The 23,706-nt window shown below is 47.8% G+C and overlaps 1 protein-coding gene across 2 annotated transcripts; it reads left to right on the top strand.

Annotated features, from left to right (window-relative positions):
- Positions 1 to 1,078: 1,078 nt before the first annotated feature.
- MMP25 (matrix metallopeptidase 25) lies at positions 1,079 to 23,171 on the top strand. Of its 2 annotated transcripts, none has more exons than XM_053363527.1 (10): positions 1,079 to 1,454; positions 12,982 to 13,114; positions 14,697 to 14,841; positions 15,364 to 15,659; positions 16,490 to 16,663; positions 17,555 to 17,657; positions 18,995 to 19,077; positions 19,735 to 19,887; positions 20,770 to 21,030; positions 21,971 to 23,171. In XM_053363527.1, exons 2-10 carry the CDS (start codon positions 13,075 to 13,077, stop codon positions 22,216 to 22,218), a joined length of 1,503 nt encoding a protein of 500 aa, XP_053219502.1. In that variant the 5' UTR covers positions 1,079 to 1,454; positions 12,982 to 13,074; the 3' UTR covers positions 22,219 to 23,171. The 2 variants fall into 2 exon arrangements, with proteins under 2 accessions (XP_053219502.1, XP_053219501.1); XM_053363526.1 differs by lacking the exon at positions 1,079 to 1,454 and adding an exon at positions 3,729 to 3,919.
- The last annotated feature ends 535 nt before the right edge of the window (positions 23,172 to 23,706 follow it).

Raw genomic sequence — 23,706 nt, forward strand, 5'->3', positions numbered from 1 at the left:
ATGCGACACAAAAATCTGGGGTGCGCCCCCTCTTGCGCTCCGTTCTACGGCCTTTTTGTGGCTCCCCCTACAGCACAGCAGAATTTGTTACACTCCCCTAAAACCGCCTCTGGCCAGATGGACTGTAAGGAAAGGCTCCTGCGTTACAATGACCTTTTCTGTTCCGTCAAAACTCCTTTTGCCTTTCGCAGGTTCGTGAGGCAAAAGCTCAACAAGTGAAACTTTCTCTTTCTAGAGTAAGCAACACCCGTGGAGTTTGTCCTGCAGGGACTCAGCAGTTAAGCTCAGTTGACCACTGGCGCTTACAGAGGTGGCAGAGCCTGGGAGCTGCCACATTGATTTCCCACAATGCCCCTGACATAATGTTGCTCCAGGGCATTGTGGGGAATTTCCCTAGCTGCCCTTGTGCCAATTAGGGAGTAGAGAGGCCGGTCATTGGCTCATCTTTGTCATGAGTCCCTTTGTTATAAGCCAAAAATAGCTGGGCCACCACCACACCTTCAAACCCTGGAAAGAGTTTGAACAGGGTGTGCTGTCCCAGAAGACATCTCTATAGGAGAGTCCCAAACAGGGGAAAGACCAGCATATGCTCTCTCACCAGAGCAGCATTTTCATGAGGAAAGAATAATGCCTGAATAGGGCTAAGGAGCCTAAACAACAAACAACCAAGGCCATCTGCTGAATGCTGAATGTCTTCTGGGAAACACAAGAGGCTCATCCAAGCAAGAGGAAGCAGTTAGCTTACTCATTTGCCTTGCTTTGTCAAGATTAGATTTCTTTTCTTTTCTTTAATGCCATTGTTAATGTTTGACTAAGACGCCATTGCTTGGCTCCCCTTTGCCTCGTAACCCGAGCAACGTCAGCTTACTCCTCCTTGCACTTGACCTGTCAGGCTGCAGCCTATCCAAAGTCAAAACAAAGCAGCCGGAGATGGAGCTTTCTTGAGAGCCCTGCCCCATAATTCCACGCGGGGGTGCCCTAATGCACTTTGCACATGCTTCTCATCATCTCTTTCCCAGCTTCTAAAGCTAAGCCCCAATATGTGAAACTGGGAGTGGGGGTGGGTGGGACGGGACAAGTCCTACAAGGGCAGAACAGACAACGTATGCAGCCCTTCCGGAGGCGAGAGCGTTTCAGGAAAAGGTTGCCTTACCAGGACCCACTAGAAGGGAAAGTGGTCACGTGCACACGTTCAATTACACGAGGGAGGCAACGTGAAATGTAGGGAAGAGCCAAAGGAGGTGACAGACTGCGCGTTTCTATCACTTCCAAGACCGCAATACTTCTCACTGCGGGCCGTTCGTGCGTTTTCGGCCCCTGAGATAAAACGATTTGCATGCACGTGTGAATCTGCGGGGCGTCTGTGTATATGGAGCCCTCTCCCCAAATAGTGCAACGCGGCTGTTTCTGGGGTGAAATCAGTTCTTCTAAATATTTCTCCTGCAACCTTCCACGTGAGTATTTTGTAAAGACTTTTTTGCTTTGGGCTAAAATATATTTGTCACTGGAGGGCAGTTGCTGATGCTGGATCAAACTCCTGCAACTTTTGACTCACCTGCCTTTCAAATCCGGTGTTTGTACACGGACCCATTCACCCCTTGCAGCTTCCATTCTTGCAGACCCGGCCTTCCTCCCCCACCTCTGAGCTTATCTCCATTAGGATGCCCTAGAGTCCCATCAGGAGGTAGCCAGGTGTGAAGCAGGAAATTAAACAGCGAGTTTAGGAAGAAATTGAGCAAAGGGAGGTGAGAGTGTGATGTGTTAGTTTCCTCTGCAAAACGATGCAAAGCGAAACGGGGGGGGGCGTGATAATGAGGGTGGGGGAAGAAATCAGGGATTTGTGAATGATCTGACTCAGTTGGTGAAAGGCTGGTCTAGACGGTTTCCTCCCCTCCTCTACAACAGAACCCAGGTGTCCTGACTTTTGTTTAATCAAACCAGCTTTTAGTATAAGGTCCCCTCCAGACTTATTATGGTTATTATTCTGCATTTATGATTATTTGTGCTCATGGTGGTGTCAGGTCAGCTGAATGTTTTAAAATGTTTTGTCGTGTCTGTTTTCCTTCAGGAGGAAGGGCTTGGGTATAAATGTAGTAAATCATGCCTCTGCTTTCAATATTGTTTTGCACCAGCAAAAAGTTTCAAACCGGAGGTATAGCATCGTTTTCAAAACTAGGGCATGCCCCATAGCTTTCTGCTGAAATCCTGTAACTTTCATACCACAGATGTGCACATGAGTGTTTTGCATTTTTTGTGCTAAAGCACAAGATTGCCCCTCTGGACAGCAATAATGCTGTATCTTTTGGGAAGCATCAAAAGTCCTAGATCAGGGGTGGCCAACTCCCAAGAGACTGCGATCTACTCACAGAGTTAAAAACTGGCAGTGATCTGCCTCCTTTCTGGGGGTTCAGGTCAAATTTGTCAAGCTTTTTTTAGGAAGGAAAGCCCTGCTTTTAGGGGTTCAGGTCAATGTTGTTGAGGTTTTTTAGGAACAAGGAAGGCCTATTTTTTTTAGGGGAGTTATTGAGCCAGTGATCCAGCTGTGATCTGCCACAGAGGTCCGGTGATCTACTGGTAGTTCATGATCTACCCGTTGGACGTGCCTGTCCTAGATCATGGAATCATAGAGGGAATATGCAGCTGTCAGAACAAGTAATAAAGCTGAATGATGTGTAGACAGTCCAGTATAAACCCAGCACTTATGCACTTTTACCGTGTCAATGATATGTTGCATAAACCTCTCTGTGAACAACAACCCCCAAAACCAGTCTGGAAAACGGCCAAGTGGTGCCAAAGAAAGATAGAACTTTTTTCATGTATGCTACAACAGCAGCAAGAATACTCATTGCAAAGTATTGGAAGACGCAAGATCTACCCACTCTGGAAGAATGGCAGATGAAACTGATTGACTGTATGGGACTGGCAGAAATGACGAGCAGAATCCGTGACCAGGGAGAAGAGTCGGCAGAAGAAGATTGGAAAAAATTTAAGGACTACTTACAGAAATATTGTAAAATTAAGGAATGCTGAATGGTGTTGGATTGAAATTGAGTAGTTTCTAGCTGTAATGATATAAAGGAACATGAATGGGAAAAAAAGGGTTTGGATAGAAAATAAGGTGATATTATAAGCTGTAATGCTTTAAGTTAAGGATTTGCTGAACAAATAATCTTAAATGGAATACAAGAAGGGTAGGTATGAGGAGGTCAGAGAAATTTGTTATAGAAAAGTATGCTTTATGAACTATATGTGGGGTTTTTTAATCTCTTTGTTTTTTTGTTTGTATAAAAAATTGGAAAATTTAATAAATATCTTTAAAAAAACAAAAAACAAAACCAGTCTGGAAAAGCCTTAAGTCTCATGTTGACTGAGAAGGAAGACCCGCAGAAGACGGACATTGCAATCGTAACCATGCCTACTCCTATTGAATTCAGTGGGGCTTGTTCCCAGTGGGGTGACACCTATATCCTTGACCCAGAGTATTTAGGACTGCAGAGTTGCTTAACTCCAACCCTGTGCTGCTGTAACTCTTCCGAGTAGCTTACACTCACCTTGCAAGAACCACAGAGCCCCACTTCCTATCCTGCTCCCCCTTCTAGGAAACCCAGGAGTTCCTGTCCCCCTTTCCTCCATTTCCCCCTCCCCCCCATATCCCCCTCTGAATCTGCTTCCCCTGGGGGGAAACTGGGATGCTCTGTGACTGGGATGGATTTTCTCAGCAGGAGCAGAGAAAGAGAACTGAGAGAGGAAGGGGGCGGGGGAAACAGGAGCTGCTGTATAGGGCCAGAGCTGCAGCTGGAGGCATCAGTGCCTCAACAGGAAAGCAAAGATGCTGCTCCTCTTGGCATCTCTCTGCCTCTGGACTTTCCCCCAGACCAGGGCAGCACCATCTAGCACCCAGGAGATGACCAGAGGGCTGGTGAGTCCAAGATGCCTGGGTTTTCTCAGGAAAGAGCGGGGTCTGGGAGTTTAGGGTAAGGGTCTAGGAGTCAGGATTCCTGAGGTTTTTTTTGGGGGGGGGAGAATCTAGTGTTTATGGGGAGAGAGGCGTTGGGACAGCAGATTCTCTAGGAGATCATTAGGGTTCAGGGGTGGGGAGGAGTTCTGCTGGCTAGGACCCCCTTGGGAAGAAGCTGGTGCCTGGAATTAGAGGGGGCTGTGGAAGGATTTGTCAATGCTTGTGAAAAAAATAAATATGCCCAGGAGTTTGTAATAAGTGGGAGCTGGACTCTGTCCCAAAGTCTCTGGGAGTGGGGTGAAGGAGGAGCTCCTATCTCTTCATCTCTTGCCCCTGAAAGAGGGATAAAATCGATCCATTTCCTTGAGGTTTCATGTTTCAAATTGCCTGCTGTTGGGAAATAATTGATCCCTTTAGTTAGTCCCTGTTTTCTTCCTCCTGCCCCCCTGCCTCAGTTCTCTAGGGATAATTTTTCGCCTCTTGGTAATGTGCAATCTGACCTTCGTATCCTGTCCCCCCACCCCTTATCTATAGCCATGGAAAAGGGTATATTCTGTCCTCTGTTGGAGAAAAACTGAGAGATCTGCCACCATCTGTCTGTCCTTTCCAATTTGATGCCTTTAATTGTCCTTTTTGAGTGGTCCCTACCCCCCAATACCATCCTTCGCCCGGGATGGGGAGGACAAACCCCTGGAATCTGCTTATTTTTTAATCATTTTCTAAATATGCAAGGCAAGTTCAAAGAGTAGCTATCCTCTGTAGCTTTGAGCCTGTACACTTGCTGAGCTCAGACTGTGTCTCAATAAGTCTGCCCATTGGGATCCTAATTTTGCATCCCAGATTCACCCCCCAAGTCCCTGTGTCTTGATCAGCTCACTTAACAAAGTCAAGGAGTCCTGGTGGCTGAAGCTGCCCATCAGCTTTCATCATTGCTGCTCCTGTTGCAGGCTAGGATATCGCCACCCACCCTTCACACTCCTAAATCCTGGGGGGGCGGATTGCAAGATTGATAATATAATCAGATAGAGGAACTGTCAGAGACACATGCACTCTTCTAGGCTAACACATCGAAAGAGGCTTCTGCACAAGGGTGCTTTCAGATGGGTGGTAATTATGGGATGGATGCTTCTCCATGCACAACGGTCATTGGCATCAAAATGCCAGCCTCTCTTCCTGCCCAGCCTCATTCAATCTGGATTGACCCTTTCCAGGAAAAAGCTGGTAAGCTTTTATTTTAAAAGCCAGTTCTTTTGCAAATGACCTGTTTTCAATATTACAATGACCTGTTTACAGTAATAAGCCCACACCTGGAAGAAACCTGACTTAAAAATGCTAGCATCCTCTTAGATCAGGGGTCAGCAACCATTTTCAGCCGTGGTCCCTCAGACCATGTGGTGGGCCGGACTATATTTTTTTGGGGGGATGAACAAATTCCTATGCCCCACAAATAACCCAGAGATGCATTTTAAATAAAAGGACACATTCTACTCATGTAAAAACATGCTGATTCTTGGACTGTCCGCAGGCCGGATTGAGAAGGCGATTGGGCTGCATCTGGCCCCTGGGCCTTAGGTTGCCTAGCCCTGTCTTAGATAAACTGCTCCCAGGATAGAAGGCTTTGCTTAGAATGAATCGGTATACCATTGTGGCCCAGGGCTGCAGTTCAGCAGTGCACTTATTATTTGGAGCAGGGGGTCTCCCTTTAGCTGGTAATGTGCCTTAGGGTGTTGCTTCCAGACATAGGACTCCTAGTGCTGCCAAACAATTGTTCTTCTGCTATTAAGGCACGAGTGGGATTGCCGTTCACACTCCGAACTTCAAGGACATATCCTTTTTTGAGTGTCACTTAGGGATGCAGGAAGGTGCCTTAACCTGAGTCATCTCATTGGTCCATCTAGCTCAGTACTGTCTACTCTGACTGGCAGAAGCTCCCCAGGGTTTCAGGCAGCTCTACCTGCAGATGCAAGCAGAAGTTCAATCCCCAGCGAGGCAGATGCTCTGCCACTAAGCTATGGCTCTTTCCCAGTAGCCACTCCAAAATACAAGCCAGATTTGCAATTTGGGAGGTGTCTTCCTGCTCATTGCCTCTGTGCCCTAAAGTCCTACCCTGAACGCACCACTATTACTATGTGCACCTGTTCTTCCTGGAACGGAAAACCAGGGCCCAGTTTCCCCCAGTGTTGACAGGGTTTAGCTCATTGAAAGCATTTGCCACCAAAATTTGGGGGGCAGGACTCCTGCATTTTGAATAGATTGGTGCCAGGCAGAACCCTTCAATGGAGTAAACTGTTAAAGATACAAGATCCTTGCCAGGAAATGTGGGGACATAAACTTGGAAGTCTCTGTGGCTTTTAACGAAGTGGAAACATCTCAGCTGTGGCTCTAGCTGCAGGATCAGTTCAGAAGTCCAGTGCCGTCTTAATATCTTTCTCCTGCGTCAGCCTCTTTTCCAAGAGTAGTGCCAGTGGGAGCCAAGTGCACAGACAAGCTTGTATCTGTAGGATTGTGAACCATTAAGATTCTAGCGGCATCTTTTTTTTCTGGGGGAGGGGTGTTACTGGGTTGTTGTTTTTATTTTGATTATATATATATATATTGTGGTTTTAATGTTGGATCTTATCTGTGAACCTCCCCGAGACCTGTGGGGTATAGGGTGGTTTGTAAATTTATAAATAAATAATAGAATAATAGTGGGAGGCTTGGGGCTGTGTGCATCATATCCATTCATTTCCTTTTGGCATACTTGGGGCGTTTAGACTCCCCCAAACAACATTTAGGTTTCCTGCATCTATGAATCAGATGAACAAACCACATTAAATAGATTGTGGAGGAGTGCTTTTCTCAAAATACTTTTTGTGGCATTCAAGCAGCACACGAGACACTCAAAACTGAAACTAAAATTGAGGGCCACATAAAAATGCACCCGTTGAATGCTCATGCCTCTCATGTTCTGAGCGTGATTGCCAAAACTGACCATTGAAATAGACTTCCCTTCCCCCATCTTCCCCAAATCAAACTTGCTAGAGACTCTGGGTTTTTACTGCTAATGCCTGCAACATGCAGCTTGGCTCACTTTCTTGAGTAACCTCCTGCTATCCTTCCTGCAGACAACTACATTTTGCAGTGTGCCTAATCCCTTTTAGCAAAGCCACTTAAATAATGCAAACAGTCTAGAGAGAAAAGTTCTGACAACAGTTTGCTGAGCAGAATAAAGAGAAATAGTGTATAATAAAAAGAACAAGAGATTTTGTCTTTCCTGGTTCAGATCTTGTACAACACATATACAGGAAAATTCCCTCAGAACTAAACAGCCAATCGGAATACAGGAAGGATCATGCCTGTATAGTTGCTAAGCAACACCATTTGACTTTAACATCAATAGGATTAACACTTAAGTCACAAACGGAATGATCTCTGCTGTTTGCACTTCCAACAATCTCTGGCTGTGTGGGATCATATTCTAGATTAGCAGTAGAGCTTTACACACCAAACCAGACTAGGTGGGCTCTGTTCTCTTCCTCCTCCAAGATTCTTTTGCTTCTTTACACAACGCATAATTGGCGTGTGAAATTAACTTCTGCAAAATGTGATGATGGTTGCTGGTTTAGATAACTTCAAAAGTTTGCTGCTTTTGCAAAGGGCAGGTCTAACAGCTGTGGCTCAATGGAGCATCCATGTTCAGAGACAGTGTATCACTGAACAGTACCAGTTGCTGGGGAATCATTTCCTCCTTTCCCTGCTTGTGGGCTCCATTAGTGACGATGAACGCAATTAATATTGCAGAGGGTTCGGCACATTTTCAAAAGTGCTTTTATTATAAATGATTCATAATACACTTTCAGGCAGGTTTTGCGGTGTTGCGGGATGTGGCAATAAGACCCTCCCTCCTCTTTGCACCATTTTTTAATGCTCACCCCACTTCTTTGGAGAGGGGGGATCCCTTCCAACTAGTAGATCTGGGGATCTAGCCGCTCTCAGTTTGGACTCCTTCCACTGGTTCCCATGGCTACCTATTTTGCGCTTCCTCTGGGAAGATGATTTCCGCCAGCCGCCTGACCTTTCTAAGAGAAAATGGCAACTCACCCATATCCCACCAGCTGGAAACAGCAGGGCGTGTGTTTGCGCCTCTGTGCAGATAGATGGATACACAGAAGGAGAAAGGTCCATCCTGGAAACTGGTGCAAAAGGGCTGGTTGTGGGGAGGTCATGGGGGTCCAGAGAAACTGGGGGCGGCTCTTGGATTCCACAGCAGCCTTCAGGGAACGAAACAAAGGGGCCTTTGAGCAGGGCAGGGGGCTGTGGTGAATCGGGAATCTGTGAAGCTCACTCAGGCCAGCCCTCCAGCCCAGAGGATGTTGCTGGGAGCTCCCCCATGAGATCAGCACTTGGTCTTTGCAGCATCCTCTTCTGGGACTACGTAGGAAACAGCCTTACACCAAGCCAGGCAGGCTGTCCATTCATTTAGCCTTGTGCCGTCAGCTCAGACTGACAGCAGAGTGTTGAGCAGAGAAGGCTTTCCCATCACTCTTCTTCCAAGGGCTGGAGCTCAGTGACAGAGCCTTGCAAAATATCCAAGGTTCAACCCCTGATATCTCCAGGAGAGACCCATGTCTGATACCCAAGAGCAGGGGGCCGGTCCACTGTCCCTCAGCCCTTGTGGGGGGCCGGACTATATTTTGAGGGGGGAAATGAACCAATTCCTATGCCCCACAAATAACCCAGAGATGCATTTTAAATAAAAGGACACATTCTACTCATGTAAAAACACTCTGATTCCCGGACCATCCGCGAGCCGGATTGAAAAGGTGATTGGGCCAGATCCGGCCCCAGGGCCTTAGTTTGCTGACCCCTGCCCTAGAAAGCCGCTGCCAGTCATTGCATACCCCTCAACTGCTCTGATTAAATTGGGACATCCTGCTTTGGGGCCGCAATCTTGCGCAGGTCACGTGACTTGCACAAGGAGCACATTCTGGGAGACACGCATTCCGGTTTTCCACGATGACATGTTGGCGGGCATGTCATTGTGGACAGGACAGAGTTTGCTTGCTTGTGATTTGTTTATGCATATCGATATTTCTAGATTACCTTTCCATGGGGTAGGCAGCTAATATTGAAAGGCAGCAAAAGCTTGAATAAACCTTGCATGCACAATACAGAAAAAAAACCCCAATCTTTCAAACTGAAAATTAAAGAAAGCTTCATTCTGTTGTGTGTATCCTTGAATCCTCTCCCCATCCCACAGCAGGCTGAAGTGGTGTCCAATTCCAGAGCAGTTATCACATCACTTGCTCCTTGTGTGAACAAGGGGCACGGGTTCAGCAAGCCATCACCATTAATTTAGGCTTTCTGTGCAGATTTGCCTCAGAAAACCTGTGTAAGGTATTGAATTTATACCATGGGCTTATCCACATCCCTGTTTGCTGTGCTGCTTTCTCCCTGGGAAACCTGCGGTTTAGCGCTGAATGGAAACAAATCGGGTTTCCCATGGATTGCTGTTTGTTCCGATTTAGCACTAAAGAGCAGGTTTTCTGGGAGAAGCTGCTCAGGACCATGCCAGGAAAGAGCAAGACAATGGACTGTTGATATTACTGGCCTCAAGCCTTTTTAAAGGAAGAGCAGAGCCACTTGCAGAGAGCAGGTTTTCTGAAGCACCTCCCTCCTTCATTAAACCTCACGGCAGCAGCATTTAACAGAGATGGGGACACACTCGACAGAGAGGTTTGGCAAAGCGCTCTGCAAAGTGCCTCTCCCCTCCATTAAACAGCTTGCCTGGACCATCTGCCACCCATGCTGTTCGCTCGCTCACATGCCTGCCGTTCTCCCATCGTGATGGAGTTTGGCAACCACACAAACTACAGTGTGGCTCCAGCATTCCCTTGTTATATATATATACTGTATATAGCAGAGTGTGTGTGTATGCACAGACTTAGACAAGCTTGGCAGATCATGAAGCCCATTGTAGGAAAACTTCATCAAAAGCCAGTTTGGATACAAAGCATTAGAGTCCTTATAAACATGCAAAGCATAATAGAAACTCTCAACACCTTCAGCTGAATCCATTCTCAGAGGCCCACGAGACAAATTATGCGATTAAAAGTTTGTTTTGAACTCGGAGAGCCGCAGTGGAAAGCTTCCTCAAGGGACCCTCTTGGCAGATTCACTAAGTTTATACACATGCATTCATATAGAGGCTTGAGAGCCCCTTGAGTCCTCCGTTTCCTCAGGGAAACTCTAGAACAAAGGCTACATACACAAGTGTATGCCTTTAAGGCACATTCTTTCCCCCAAAGCATTCTGGGCACTGTAGTTTGTTGAGGGTTTCTGGGAACTGCAAGACTGCGAGGGGTTAACCACAGGTGCCCAGAATTCTTTAAGGACAAAGAATGTACCTCAAATGTACTTTAAAGGTACAGTGTGTACACAGCCCAGGAAGCTGCATGGGACGTGGGTGGTGCTGTGGTCTAAACCACTGAGCCTCTTGAGCTTGCTGATCAGAAGGTTGGCAGTTCTAATGCCAGCAACGGAGTGAGCTCCCGTTGCTCTGTCCCAGTTCCTGCCAACCCAGCAGTTCGAAAGCACGCCAGCACAAGTAGATAAATAGGTACCACTGTGGCGGGAAGGTAAATGACGTTTCCGTGTGCTCTGGTTTCTGTCACAGTGTCCCGTTGTTCCAAAAGCTGTTTAGTCATGCTGGCCACATGACCCAGAAAGTTGTCTGTGGACAAACGCCGGCCCCCTCGGCCTGAAAGCAAGATGGTCGCCGCAACCCCAGAGTCACCTTTGACTGGACTTAACCATCCAGGGGTCCTTTACCTTTACCTTTAGGAAGCTGCAAGAGTTTGGAAGCTGGTCAAGTGTCCGGTTCCCTGTCTCATGCCTGCCATTTTCACAATTTTCTTTGAGAATTGAAGAACAACCTTACTGTGGGTCTGTGTTATAGTTCTTCTCAGAGAAGGGCCATTTAAATCAAAGGGCACAACCACCCTCAGTCCACTGATTTCGGTGTGTCTGCTCTGAGGAGGTGCAACAAGGGGGCAAAGCGTCTATCCCAGCATCCTGTATCCCCACAAGCAAGAGAGCAGACCTCTTGCCCTGTTAAGTGCCAGCATACTCAGAGTCACACTATCTCTGAGCCTCGTGGGTGCCTCTGGGCACCAGGCTGGCCCCATGCACCTAGCCATCATGACTAGTAGCCATTTATAGACCTATCTTCTGTGAGTTTGTTTAGTCCTCTTTGAAAGGGGTCATCACCCTAATCTTGTGACAGCAAGTTCCAAAAATAGTAAATACAATAATGTCCTGGGGAAAGAAGAACTGTCCTTTTGTCTGTTTGGGATCTCCTGGCAGTTGGCTTCATTGGATAGTTCATTTCTTCCACTTTGTTTCTTTCTCCTGCTCTTGTGTTCGTCTCTTTCTTTCTTTCTTTCTTTCTTTCTTTCTTTCTCTCTTCATCCTTCACCGACTGCCTGTAAAAAGAAAGTGCATTTTGGAGTGCCTACCTGGCTGGCTGATTTAAGGTACATGTCGGCGTTTGCTGAAACTGCCTTCTTCCAGGGACCTGTAGTTCTGCAGCTCATTAATCACACGCTGCCATTTCCAAGTTAACTTTGGGCAAAGCCTCGGCCATGAGGCTGGTCCCAGACTAATACATTTCTTTGTAGTTCAGATATGCCAGAAGAGGAAGGAAAGCGTGGTGCCTTTATTCAGAATAGGTGAAGGAATCGGGTGCAGTGAGAGGAGCTGCAGGGCTGTGCTTTAGCCCTATCCCACTGTTGCCACAGAATCATAGATTCAGAAGGGACCCCAAGGGTCATCTAGTCCAACCCCCCTGCAATGCAGAAGTTGTGGGGACAACTTCTGGGCTGAGCACCTTGCAAGGCAGCAAGAAGGCTGCCCCCCCCCCACGTAATTTAGAACCCTGGGGAAATTGTGGTTTTAAAGCATGCAGAAGGTGTGTTCTAATTTGGTGATGGTTGGAGGAGTCAGGTGGCTTGGGGATAGGGGGCTATATATCTGACTCCCCCAATCTCTTTCACCATGCAGTAGTCTCAGGGGCTACTATCTGCATGCTAATTTCCCGAGAAGATTTTATCTTTCAAAAAGAAAAAAACATTTCCTCTTTATTTAGTTAAGAAAGAGTCCAAGCCTCTGCAGGCATAAAAAGTTCTTTTTCCTTGCTCTCAATTCCCCTCAAGTAGCAAGAAAGGCACCACTCACTTCAGGGGAAAGGAAGGGGAAGTTGGGAATCCCCTCAAGAATATCTGTCCTCCTCAGTCACAAAAAATAATTAGAAGACCAAACATGGACTGAAATAATTGGGGCGGGGGGAGTCCTTCTCACCCATGCTTTCCACATTCTTTAAATCAGAATAGAATGTGAAGGGGTTTTTTTTTAGCTCTGATCCTGCATTCACTTGAATACAGATGGCTGAAAATCACAGATGGGGTCAGGGATATACACTCAAGTCCCATCCTCCAGCAGCCACAGGTGTGCAGACTCCTCTTTAGACCTTGGTCACATTGAACGCCAAGGTCTGCAAAGGATTTCTAAGAGAGTTATGTCTTATGAGGCACAGGGAGGTTTCTAAGCATGCTGAGTAGAAGGCACTTAGGAACCTTCTCCAGATCTTTGCACAACAGTCTAAAGAGCAGGCTGCTTGCCCAGGTCTCATGTGTGCACTTGTGTTTTTAGGCAAAGCCCTGAGCAGGGACATACAAGACTTCAGGGTTGTTTGATCAGCTTTGCTTTTTTCACTCAAACCCCCAAATCTACCAAACAGCAGCAAAAAGGAAGCAAGAGTTTTAAAAAATGGAGTGTTCAGAGTATTGCCCCATCTGCACTGTACATCAAAATAGGTATCATAGCACTTTGTACAGTCATGGTTTCCCCCAAAGGATCATGGGAAGTGCAGTTTGTCAAGGATGTTGAGAGTTTCTCAATTCCTCTCACAGAGTCACAGTTCCAAGAGTTCCCAGGAATTGCTTCTACTGACTAACAAACCCCCACTAATTATGTCCTCGCAGGAGTGGTTAACCCGCTACGGCTACCTCCCTCAACCAGACCCAAGGGCAGCTCGCCTTCAAAGCCCAGAGGAACTGAAAAGCGCCATCAGAACAATGCAAAGATTTGCAGGACTGCCTGTGACCGGGACGATGGGTATGTACTGGGTGAAGGTGAATCTGGTAACACCTTCTCCCCACCCCCAGTGTTGGTTGGGATGTGTTGCCGTTTCTCTTTCCGGCTGGTCTCTTGGGTGTCAGATCTCAGCTTTTCACACCAGGGAAAGTGTAAGTAAAAACGTCTCTAAGCGTGTGTAGATTGCTCTTGCCTCCGCAATGAGGGCCTGTCTCATACGACACATAGCCAGTTTGCAGCTGTCCGTCATGTTTTCCATTATGATCTATGTGTTTGGAGCCCATATGCACCTCTTAAAGTTTGACAGGAGCATGTGTCTAAAGATCAGGCCTGTCAGGCTGAAAAGGTTCCTCACCCAGGAGAGGTGGTCCCGTAGGTACGAGGGTCCTAGACCGTATAGGGCTTTAAAGGTTAAAACCAGCTCCTTAAACCTGATCCTGTACTCCACCGGGAGCCAGTGCAGCTGGTATAGCACTGGGCGAATGTGATCCTGCAGTGAGGACCCCATAAGGAGTCTCGCCACGGCATTCTGCACCCGCTGGAGTTTCTGGGTCAGTCTCAAGGGCAGCCCCACGTAGAGTGAGTTACAATAACCAAGTCTGGAGGTGACCGTCGCGTGGATCACAGTGGCTGGGTCAGGGCGAGAGAGGTAAGGAGCCAACTGGCACGTCCCATGGAGGACCTTACGGTCTTCAAACAAAAACATCTTGGAGGTCCCGGGCCACAGGGAGGTTAGGCTGGCCTCAACCAGAACCAGGGTTTTTTTGGCTGTGGCTCTGATCTGGTGGAACGCTCTGTCACAAGTGACTAGGGCCCTGCGGGACTTGACATGTTTCCGCAGGGCCTGCAAGACAGAGCTGTTCCACCAGGCCTTTGGCCAAGGCACAGTCTGACCCCCCTCCTTTGGTAATCCTCACAGAACTCTGGCCCAATGGTTGTCATTAACTTGATTTTGAATTGATTTTAGATTGCTGTATTACTTTACTGTTGTTAGCCGCCCTGAGCCCGGCTTTGGCTGGGGAGGGTGGGATATAAATAACTTTTTAAAAAATTATCATCATCGTCATCATCTATGGGATGTTGGGCCCAGAGCAGTGTAGTCAATGTAGTCACCTGCAGAAAAGATGTGTTTGGGACCTTAGCAGGGCTCCTCAGGAGCACACCTGGTGCTCCAAGTTGAATCCTGGAGCACAGCTGGTCTCAGCTGGAGGGCAGGGCTCTAGCTTCAGTGGGGGCATGTGCTAGGCCCAGAATCCAGGGACGACAGGCCACTAGTTGCAGATCCAGGAAGCAAAGTCATGCCAGGTTCTGGAAGGCAAGGCATAGCCCAGGTCCAGATAGGCAACATCAGGCAAAGCAGGGGTCAAAACCTCCAAAGCAAGCATGAGAGGTGGGCAGCACCCTGGAGAGCTCCAAGTGGTGGGACAAGAAAGGTTTGGGCGAAACTGATCCAGCAACCATAAAATCTTAGCTGAGTCTTGGGGCTCGTCCACACTTCTGCTTCTTGTGTGCTAAGAAAGCGCAGGTCCGAGGCGTTTTCTGCTTGTCCCGGCTTGCTTTAAGAGCATGGTGTGGATGTGGCCTACGTTCCTCTCCTTTGCAGACCAGAAGACCTTGGACATGATGAGCCACCCTCGCTGTTCCCTTCCGGACATTATTGGCACCTCGGAGTTGATGCGTCGCCGGCGCAGGAGGAGACGCTATGCTCTCAGCGACAGTGTCTGGACAAAGACCAGCTTGACATGGCAGTAAGCAGAGGGTGGGGTTGAGTGGGTAAAACCACATCTCACTTCCTGTTACTCTTTTCTTCCTGTGGTTTCACACTAAAATATTTTAATGGTGTTGGTTTGCATTGCTATAAATGATTTGTTTCCATTTCACACTATTTTTAATTTATTCTAGACATCCTGTCGTTTTCTTACCTTTTTTGGGCAGGTGTCAGGAATCTTTGGACTGCTAGAAGATGCCGAACTACAATTCCCATCCTCTTTACCCCTTGGCCATGCTTGCTAGGGCTGATGGGAGTTGTAGTTCAGCAACAGCTGGAAGGCCAAAGACTCTTCACCCTCACTTTATGGGCTGCATCCAATTAAGAGAAGGCCCTCTGAAATTAATGAGCCTAAGTTAGTCATACCTATCATTTCTAGTGGATCTTTTCTGAGTAGGTACAACATTGGATAGAACCCAGGGTTCCATCGTTTTGCTCACAACCCTGTCAATCTGTTGCCTTCCTCTCCCTTATTCCCTCGTTTTTCATTTTCCCACGGCAGCATCCGTTCCTTCCCCCGCACCTCCCAGTTGAACCCCTACAAAGTCCGGGAACTCATTTCCCTCGCCTTCCGGGCCTGGAGCCGTTCCTCAGCTTTGACCTTCCGAGAGGACACTTCTGGGCAAGCTGACATCGTGGTGGACTTCAGCCGCTCCTATCACGAAGACAGCTACCCTTTTGATGGGCCTGGAGGCACCCTGGCCCACGCCTTTTTCCCTGGGGAACACCCCATTTCTGGCGACACTCATTTCGATGATGAAGAGACATGGATACATGACCCGGACAACAAGTATCCAGGTACCTTCAGAATCAGGGTCCCTCCAGACATCTTTTTAGTTGTGTGTTTTCATGATGATTTGCACTCGTGTTGCGATCTAGGAGGCAGGTGCGTCTTACCCATAGAGGCTAGTGGCGCGGGGCACCAGGGCACCAAGTTCTGGAGGGCACCAGGGAAGAGGTGGAGGCTGGATACAACACCTCCTGGCATCAGCTTGCTGCCCTCACTCGCCTCTGCCATGCTGCGCCAAAGCAGCGCCACGCCCAGAGCCTTCGTCTGCCGTGGCCACCACAGCATGAAGCTGCCGGCTGAGGCGGGAGGCGCCGTGTCCAGCCTCTGTCTCTTTCCCGCCGGAGGAGCCGCCCTCCTCCAGCCCCGCCGGCAGCGCCGCCCTCCCTAAAAAAAGGTGGGCAACTCTGGGAAACGGGGGGCGGGGGCGCGCCGGAGGGAGTTTTGCACCACGGCACCAGATATGCTTAAGACGGCCCTGCTAGGAAGTCAGACACGATTCCGGCTTTCGATACCATTTGCACACGCAAAAGTTCTGGGACTGTTGCACCCGCTTCCTTTCATTCCAGTAACTTCCTGCTGAAATCACACTGCAAATGCTTTGGTGTATTTTTTTGCCCCAGCTTTTATTGCGTTGTAGCTCCTCTGGATAGCAAGAATGGAGAAGCATTGGGGATACATCGCAGCGCAAACTAAAGCAGAACAGACCCTTCGCTGATGTGCTGTTGTTGTGTCGAGAACATGCTGAGGAATACACCACAATAAAACACCTGATTGGAGAGGCTGGCAGGGAGAAGAAGCCAAGCCCATGGGTAACCTTTCCCTTTTCTCCTGACATCAGGTCAAGGCACAGATCTCTTTGCCGTAGCAGTTCACGAATTTGGCCATGCCTTGGGGCTGTCTCATTCTTCCATCAAGGAATCGATCATGATGCCCTATTACCAGGGACCTGTTGGGTCGCCTGAGCTCTACCAGCTGCCACAGGATGATGCCATGGGGATTGAACAACTCTATGGTGAGAGACTAGCCAGTCCCCTCCTGTTTTCATCTGCTGTCTTTCCATCTCAATGTCTCAATGGCCAGCGTTTCTTCTCCTTCCTCCAATCACATCCTGTCCCTTCCTTCCTTTCTGTATCCTTTTATAACACCCCCAACACACACATAGCCACACAGTTGGCAGTCAGGGTGCAGTAAAATACACCCAGTGCAATTTGCCAACACCCTGCCCCAAATAACCTACTGAGAGAGCAGGAGCTGTAAATTCCACACTGGCTAGTTAAAGGCCAAGATCAGCCTTGTAAGTGAACAAGCTCAGCAGAGGAGGGAAGGAGCACTTCGCCCCTCCTCTGTCAAGCCAGCTCACTCGCCTGCATAGAATTCCTAGCTGCCTATACTGACCAGGCGACTGCTGAAATACAAGGCTGACCTAGCAAACTTCTCCAGCCGCCACAAGAATCTGGGCCCCTTCCAAAGCGGAGACGGGGAGGCCTACATCATCCACTGAGCTCAGGCACAAAGGTGACCTCAGATAGCACAGCAGGTGTGTCTTGGGCATAGATTTCTCTGCATCTCTGCACACGCCGCCCCTTTTGGGTCGTCCTCTTTCTTCCGTCTCAGTTTCTGCTTTTTCTTTCATAATGTCACTGCTTGCTTCATTTTCTTGTAAGCGTCTATTTTTGACATCCTGTCATAGAGTTGCATAAGGTGAGGCAAGGCCATCTATACTTTGCCTCTAGAAAGAGAGAGTATCTCAATTTCTCTATTCCATCACCCTTCTGAATACATACATCTTCTCTCTTCCGCTTTCTCCCATGTCAGAGAACACCTTGTGCTTGGATGTATGTTTCATATTTTTTTCTGACTCATTCCCCCCCCCCATTGTTGTTGTTTTTTAAATTGCCTGCAGGTAAGCGTCCATCAGGTTCATACCCAGATTCCGATATCCCAAAATTTCCAGTCCCCACAGACCTTCCAATCCCTGACCTGCCACCCGACAGACCCACACAAGGGTGAGTATCCTTCCTTATTACATATGGAAACCCCACAAGAAGTGGGTAGTTCCAGATGTTGCTCACCTATAGCCCACAGCATCCTGGACCCCATGACCTATACAGAGTGGGGTTGATGGGAGTCATAGTCCAAAACATCTGGAAGGTACTACCTAGGCTACCCCTGCTGTAGGCGTTGAAGCTAAATTAACTGTGAGGGAATATGGACTAGCTATGGCACAGAAACCCAGAAAAACCAAAAAACCTAGTCAACAGCAAAGTTTTCTTTGGGTTGTCTTAGCATACTGGCTGGTAGTTTTGGATACACCAGGGCAACTGACAGGAGATGAACAGCACTGGCCAGTCAGGTCAGAGAGTGAAGATGGGATCTGATGACTGAAAACAGGAGATGGGGAAAACTTGGCTGGATTCTTTCAGGCCCCCAGAGCCCAATATCCCATCAGTACTTCCTGATGAGATCCAACATAGGCCAACAGCTACACTGGTGCACCTTAATCTGGGTCTCTCTAGGCTTAAATTCCAGCTCCGTAATGAGCACACTTGCCTTGAGGAAGCTGTTTTGTTTTTCTCTTGCTTTCAATTCCCCTTTTTGTGTATTTGGGAGCATATGAACGACCTAGCTGACAAGGTTCTTAAGAAGAAAAGGGAACCTAAACACTGCAGTGTTGCTTATTTGTGACCCTCTATAGTCATTGGCCGAATTTCTGTGATGTCACTACAGGTCCGCTTGAAATTCCAGAGTAGTCATGTTAGTTCCAGGGGCAGGTGGGGGGGGAAACAAATAATCTATTAGTACCTTCAAGGCCAGCTAGCCTATTTGTACAGTCCACTTTTGCAAAAGTGGTAAGTGGGCATCATGCATGGAAGGGGTTCAGGGAGGGGATAGAACAGTAAACTGGGAAGGTGGGAGAGCTGAAATGCCGAGAGCACATCCTGATAGCTGAGTTGTGACACACGAAGGTCTGTTGCAGGCAGGTGTTTCACACACTGTGATCTGCTAAACTGGGGTCAGTCTGCTCAATGGGGGAACCTCAAACTGGTCCCAGGAACAAGAGGAGCTGCATGAAGCAGGGAGCCAGACTTGGGACTCAGACTTGAGCAGACACATGGGCAAAAGATCAAGGAGAGGCTGTGAGGGGAACAGGAAGAGTTGTCTGTACTGTTTTGGGTGTGGGCTGCAGAGTTAAATAACCAGCTGGGTAGTTTAAAGTAGCTCTGAGACTCTTTGTTCAAAAGTGATGAATGCATAGAATAATATAGGGTAAGAACCAGCCAGATCTTGAGCTCACAAATCCCCAGTTAGCAGCAATCCTGAGCGCCCCTCCTCTCCCTTTCAGGCCACGTCCACCATCACCTGATCGCTGTGAGGCCCGGTTTGATGCTATCGCCAACATCCGTGGGGAAGTTTTCTTCTTCAAGAGTAAGTAATGCAACCCCCCCCCCCCCATTCCAGATTAGCTGGCTTTGGAGTGGGCAGGGGGCACCCGAACCTTTTGTTGGGAGAACAAATCTTTGATTTCCAGAATCACACGTAATTTGGCCCACTGGACCTGCAGGGCAGCATATCCTTCTCTTATCCAGAGGACGCCATGTGCATAAGAATTGTGGTGGGACCATTTCCTGCTAGTTTGATGGGAGGCGGGATCCTTTTCCAGCAGCCACCAATAATAATGACTTTTTAAACGCAGCGAATGGTTGCACAGGTTACTTCGAGAAGAGCCATATCTCTATGATCTGCTTGGCAAGTGGTCCCCAGTTCAGTCTCCAGGTAGAGAACCCCACCGAAAATTCTGGACAGCTGCTGCCAGCCAGTGTAGACAGCTAGATGGACCCCCTGGTCTGACTCAGCTGCAGAAGGGAGCTTCAGAGGCTGCAGTGTTCATATAATTGTGCTCTTTGCACACGCTTTCCCCTGTGCCACCTCCTTGCAAAAGAACAATGCTCTGATTGGCATTTGTAAAGTTTTCTGTGGCATGTTGTTTGCCTTCTGGAGTTTTCAAACGGTGGGTTTAGGAGAGGCGACTGTTATTTGGTTTCTGAGCTGGCTAATAGGCACCCTATACAACCCCTTTCGCAGAAAAACATTTCTGGAGGCTGCAACCAAGCCAGCACCTGGTTTCCCTAGAGCCGGCACAGACGCTGCGGTTTTGGAACGGGCTTCCCCAGGATTTCAAGGCCATTGATGCTGCCTATGAACGGGCCAATGACAGCCAAATTGTGTTCTTCATTGGTGAGTGTGACGCAGGACAATGGAAGACGGGGCTTCTGGTCTCTTTGGAAGTAGAGTGCAGTCGAATATTTAAAGAAGTGTGATAACTGGGAGAATAAACTTCCCTTTAGGATTTTTTTCTGGAACCCTGGGAATTGGGAGGTTTCCTGGATCCAGCTGCAGGAATCCAAGCAATGTGAAATCTTAAGTATTCACCTGCAGCAGCAAGGAGGTTGAGCTTGCAATTCTGAGTAGTGGCGTATACATGCTCTGTGCATGCAGAGTAATAACATTTGCTCTAGGGTGCAAATGTACAACATCCTGGGAGCTGAAATCTTGTGAAGAAGCTTCCCTTTTCAAACCATTTCTAATTTAATTTGAACATTGCCTATGTATTAAAATGTGTGCTAGGCCGTAATGTCTGACATACTTAGGCTTTTAGCGGTCCTTGCTTATACACTGTTGAAAACTATAAATAAAAAACGACTGTGTTTTTAAAACACACCCCCAACCTCAGATGCTTCCGAGCAGAATTCAATTTGTAAAGAATATGAATGTCTATTTAGCCTTGACTATTAGATCCAGGTTCTACAAAGGGGTTGAGTTGAGGGGGTTATATACTGCTTCTTAGCAGGGCTCTTAATACAGGCCTGCAGCAGGATTTCTCCTCAGTCCAAAAAGCAAGGGAGTGGGACTGCTGAGTGATAGGGCGATAGAGCCCAGTTAATTCACTGTGTCTGACTGTGATGTAAACAATACTTTGGGGAGTCTGGACTAGAGAGGAAGGTGGGAGTGTAGGATACAAATAGTCTGTGCTCTGTGGAAATCCTGCACATAAGGCTGCTAGAATCTCTTCTGGTAATGGATCCTTTTTCTTCCTCATTCATTCTTCCTTCTCTGCAGGGCCCCGCTTCTGGGTTTTCACTAATACTCAGGTCAACCCGGGCTACCCCCGTCCTGTGTCCGATCTTGGCCTCCCTCCCCGCACTGTTGTGGGTGCCGTTTTTGTGTGGCCTCACAATGGCAAGACGTACCTCTTCGAAAAGGACCAGTACTGGCGCTATGATGATCGGATGGGTCGGGTGGAACAGGGATACCCCAAGCCTGTCAGCCTTTGGAAAGGAGTACCTAATGACCTGGATGATATCACAAGCTGGAACGAGGGTATGTTTCCGTTGAAACCGACTCCCTTTCGGAAAGTATCAAATGTGTCTGTTCCTGGCTGTGGTTTCCCTGACAATAATTGCAGGGGTGGGGAAGACACATACTTTTTTTGTTGGACAGCTTTGCAAATAAAAATCCACAGAAAAAAAACTAGACCACAGTTTCTTAACTGCCCTGACTGCCGCTAACAGAAGGAAATGGTTGTGGTAATGGGGAACTCTTAACTTTCCAGGGTAATTAAGGAAAGCCTACCATTCTAATGTAACCAGTTCTCAAAGAGGCTGCTGTGTGACCCATGTGCCCAATAGGCCTGTAGCCAGAAATGTTATGGAAATGGGGGCCTTGGGAGTATATTGCTTTGTGTGTGCAGAGAGGAAATGCAAAAACCAGAGCAGCCAGCCCCTACATATGGGAAGTCTGATATGTTTAAAGTTGTTTAATTAAATTTTATATTTTAAAAAAAATCATTAGGAGTCCCCTATTGAACTCACAGAGCTGCATTTCCCTGAGAAGAGGGACTAGTTGATGCGTTAGTTATTGTTGATTTATTGTTATTGTCGAATCTTAAATAAAATTTATTAATTAAAAAAACAAACCACTTTGGGAACTGTACTCTGTGAGCATAGCTGTCAACTTTTCCCTTTTCTTGTGAGGAATCCTATTCGGAATAAGGGAATTTCCCTTAAAAAAGGGAAATGTTGACAGCTATGTCTGTGAGGTGAATAGGCAGTCTCCTAACAACTCTCAGCACCCTTTACAAACTACAGTTCCCAGAATTCTTTGTGGGGGAACCATGACCATTCAGGCATCATGCTTTGCATGTATATAAACAGCGCCTCTCTGGCTCCCCCAGCTGGCCATAGGCATAACTCACTGCTTGCGTCTCAACCTGTTCCCTCCGTTCTCAGCTTTGCCTTTGTCTCTCTCTCTTCACCTGCAGGCGACACTTACTTCTTCAAGGACACCCAGTTCTGGAAGTTCACTGGTGGCAGCGTGGAGTCCGACGCCGGCTACCCACGTTTCATTTCCCATCACTGGCTGCACTGCGAGGGCCCTGCCACGTCCCCCCCTCCCTCCCCACGGCAGGGGCCAGAGAAGGGGATGTGCCTCTGTGGGGCAGCAGCCCCAAAGGCAGCCCCTGTCTTGGCCTTCGGGATCCTGGCCTTCCTTTGGGCTGTGGGCTGCTGACCTCCCTTGGGCAGCTATCAAAGTATTGAGAGACTAATGCACTTTATAATACCCAAAGGAAGGGACCTGCTGGGAAGGGAATGTGGTGTCCCTCCCCAGGAACAGTCTCGGAGCCAAAGCTTTCCCTTCCTTCCCACCCATCCGCCTTCGATGGTGCTCTCACCCCTTCCAACCTGCTTGGCCCCTCTCTACTCCTCCCCACACCCCACAATTCCATGCTTAGTTGTTGGTTTGTTATATTAAAAAATAGGTGCTAAGACTGCTTGCAGGCCACACCCACTGACCTGAAAACTCTTCCCCCTAGTCCCAGGTATGTGGTGACGGTCTGATTTCTCAGGGGTGAAGGAAATGCACTCTGTACCTGTTCAGAGGCACTCTCCTTTTTAAAAACCATTACTTCACACAGCGCAAGCCTGGATTGGGGATCAAGCCCTGCCCAGTTTAAATCCTCTATCTAGCCTCAGTTATCCCCATCGATCTGGCGATGCCCCTTCCTTGCCTTTCTCCCAGTGGGAGACATATGGAGGGCTGAATCATCAGCTTAAATCAGGGCTTAAGTGCAGACCTGGCGCTTAAGGTGTTTTCATGTGCATAGAGATAGGTGAGTTTAGTGACATAGGATTAATGAGAAGATGCGCTTTATGACAAGGCTGGGGGGGGGGGAGATGTGGCTTTCCCCCTGCAAATACATCACCAAAGAAGGCCTTCTTTCTGGGTGGCACTTGCCCACACTGTGACAATAGCCACGTGCGAACTTGTGGCACAAAACACAAATCAGAGCAGCAATGTACGCATTCAAAAAACCTCCCTCTCCCTTCTCAGAGCCAATGCCAAGAAAATATAACAAGGGTGATTAAGTTATTGGGTGATTTAAAATTTGGAATTGGTGACGAGGGGTCATGTAAACAGGTGTGCCTTGGCCTCCATTTTTATAATAAAATCTTTAAAACACGCACCTGACTTTCTTATTATTATACACCTGTGATTGAAAGAAGAGGGGTTCTGGTCAACAACATTTGGAGGGCACCCCTGATCTAAATCAGGGAGGTTGCAGGGAGCCAGGTTAACTTCCAGAACAACTTCCAAGCATTATAAGAGAGAAACCTGCTGGTTTTCTTTCCTTTATTCCCCCTGTGAAGGAGTTTGAGAGCAGGGAACAGCTACCATCTAACAATACATTAATTTTCAAAATTATTTTTACCCTATCCAAGGAAGTCAAAAGTTTCATACGTTGCCTGCCTACCCTTTATCCTCACAACAGCCCTGCAAAGTTGGCTAGCTAGAAACTGAGGTTTGTGGCCAAACAGAAACTGAGTCTCCTTGGTCTTAGTCCAACACTTAAGCTGGCTCTCTTAAGCTCAGGAGTCCTTAGAAAATTATATATTAATTAAACTATTTAGAAATTTGGTAGGCAGGAAGGAAAAGCAGGTTCCTCTGAAATTCTATGAAAACGGCCGCTGTTTGGTGCACAGGGTGAAAATTACAGGA

Source organism: Podarcis raffonei, chromosome 13 (assembly GCF_027172205.1).
Source record: "Podarcis raffonei isolate rPodRaf1 chromosome 13, rPodRaf1.pri, whole genome shotgun sequence".
Classification (NCBI taxonomy): domain Eukaryota; kingdom Metazoa; phylum Chordata; class Lepidosauria; order Squamata; family Lacertidae; genus Podarcis; species Podarcis raffonei.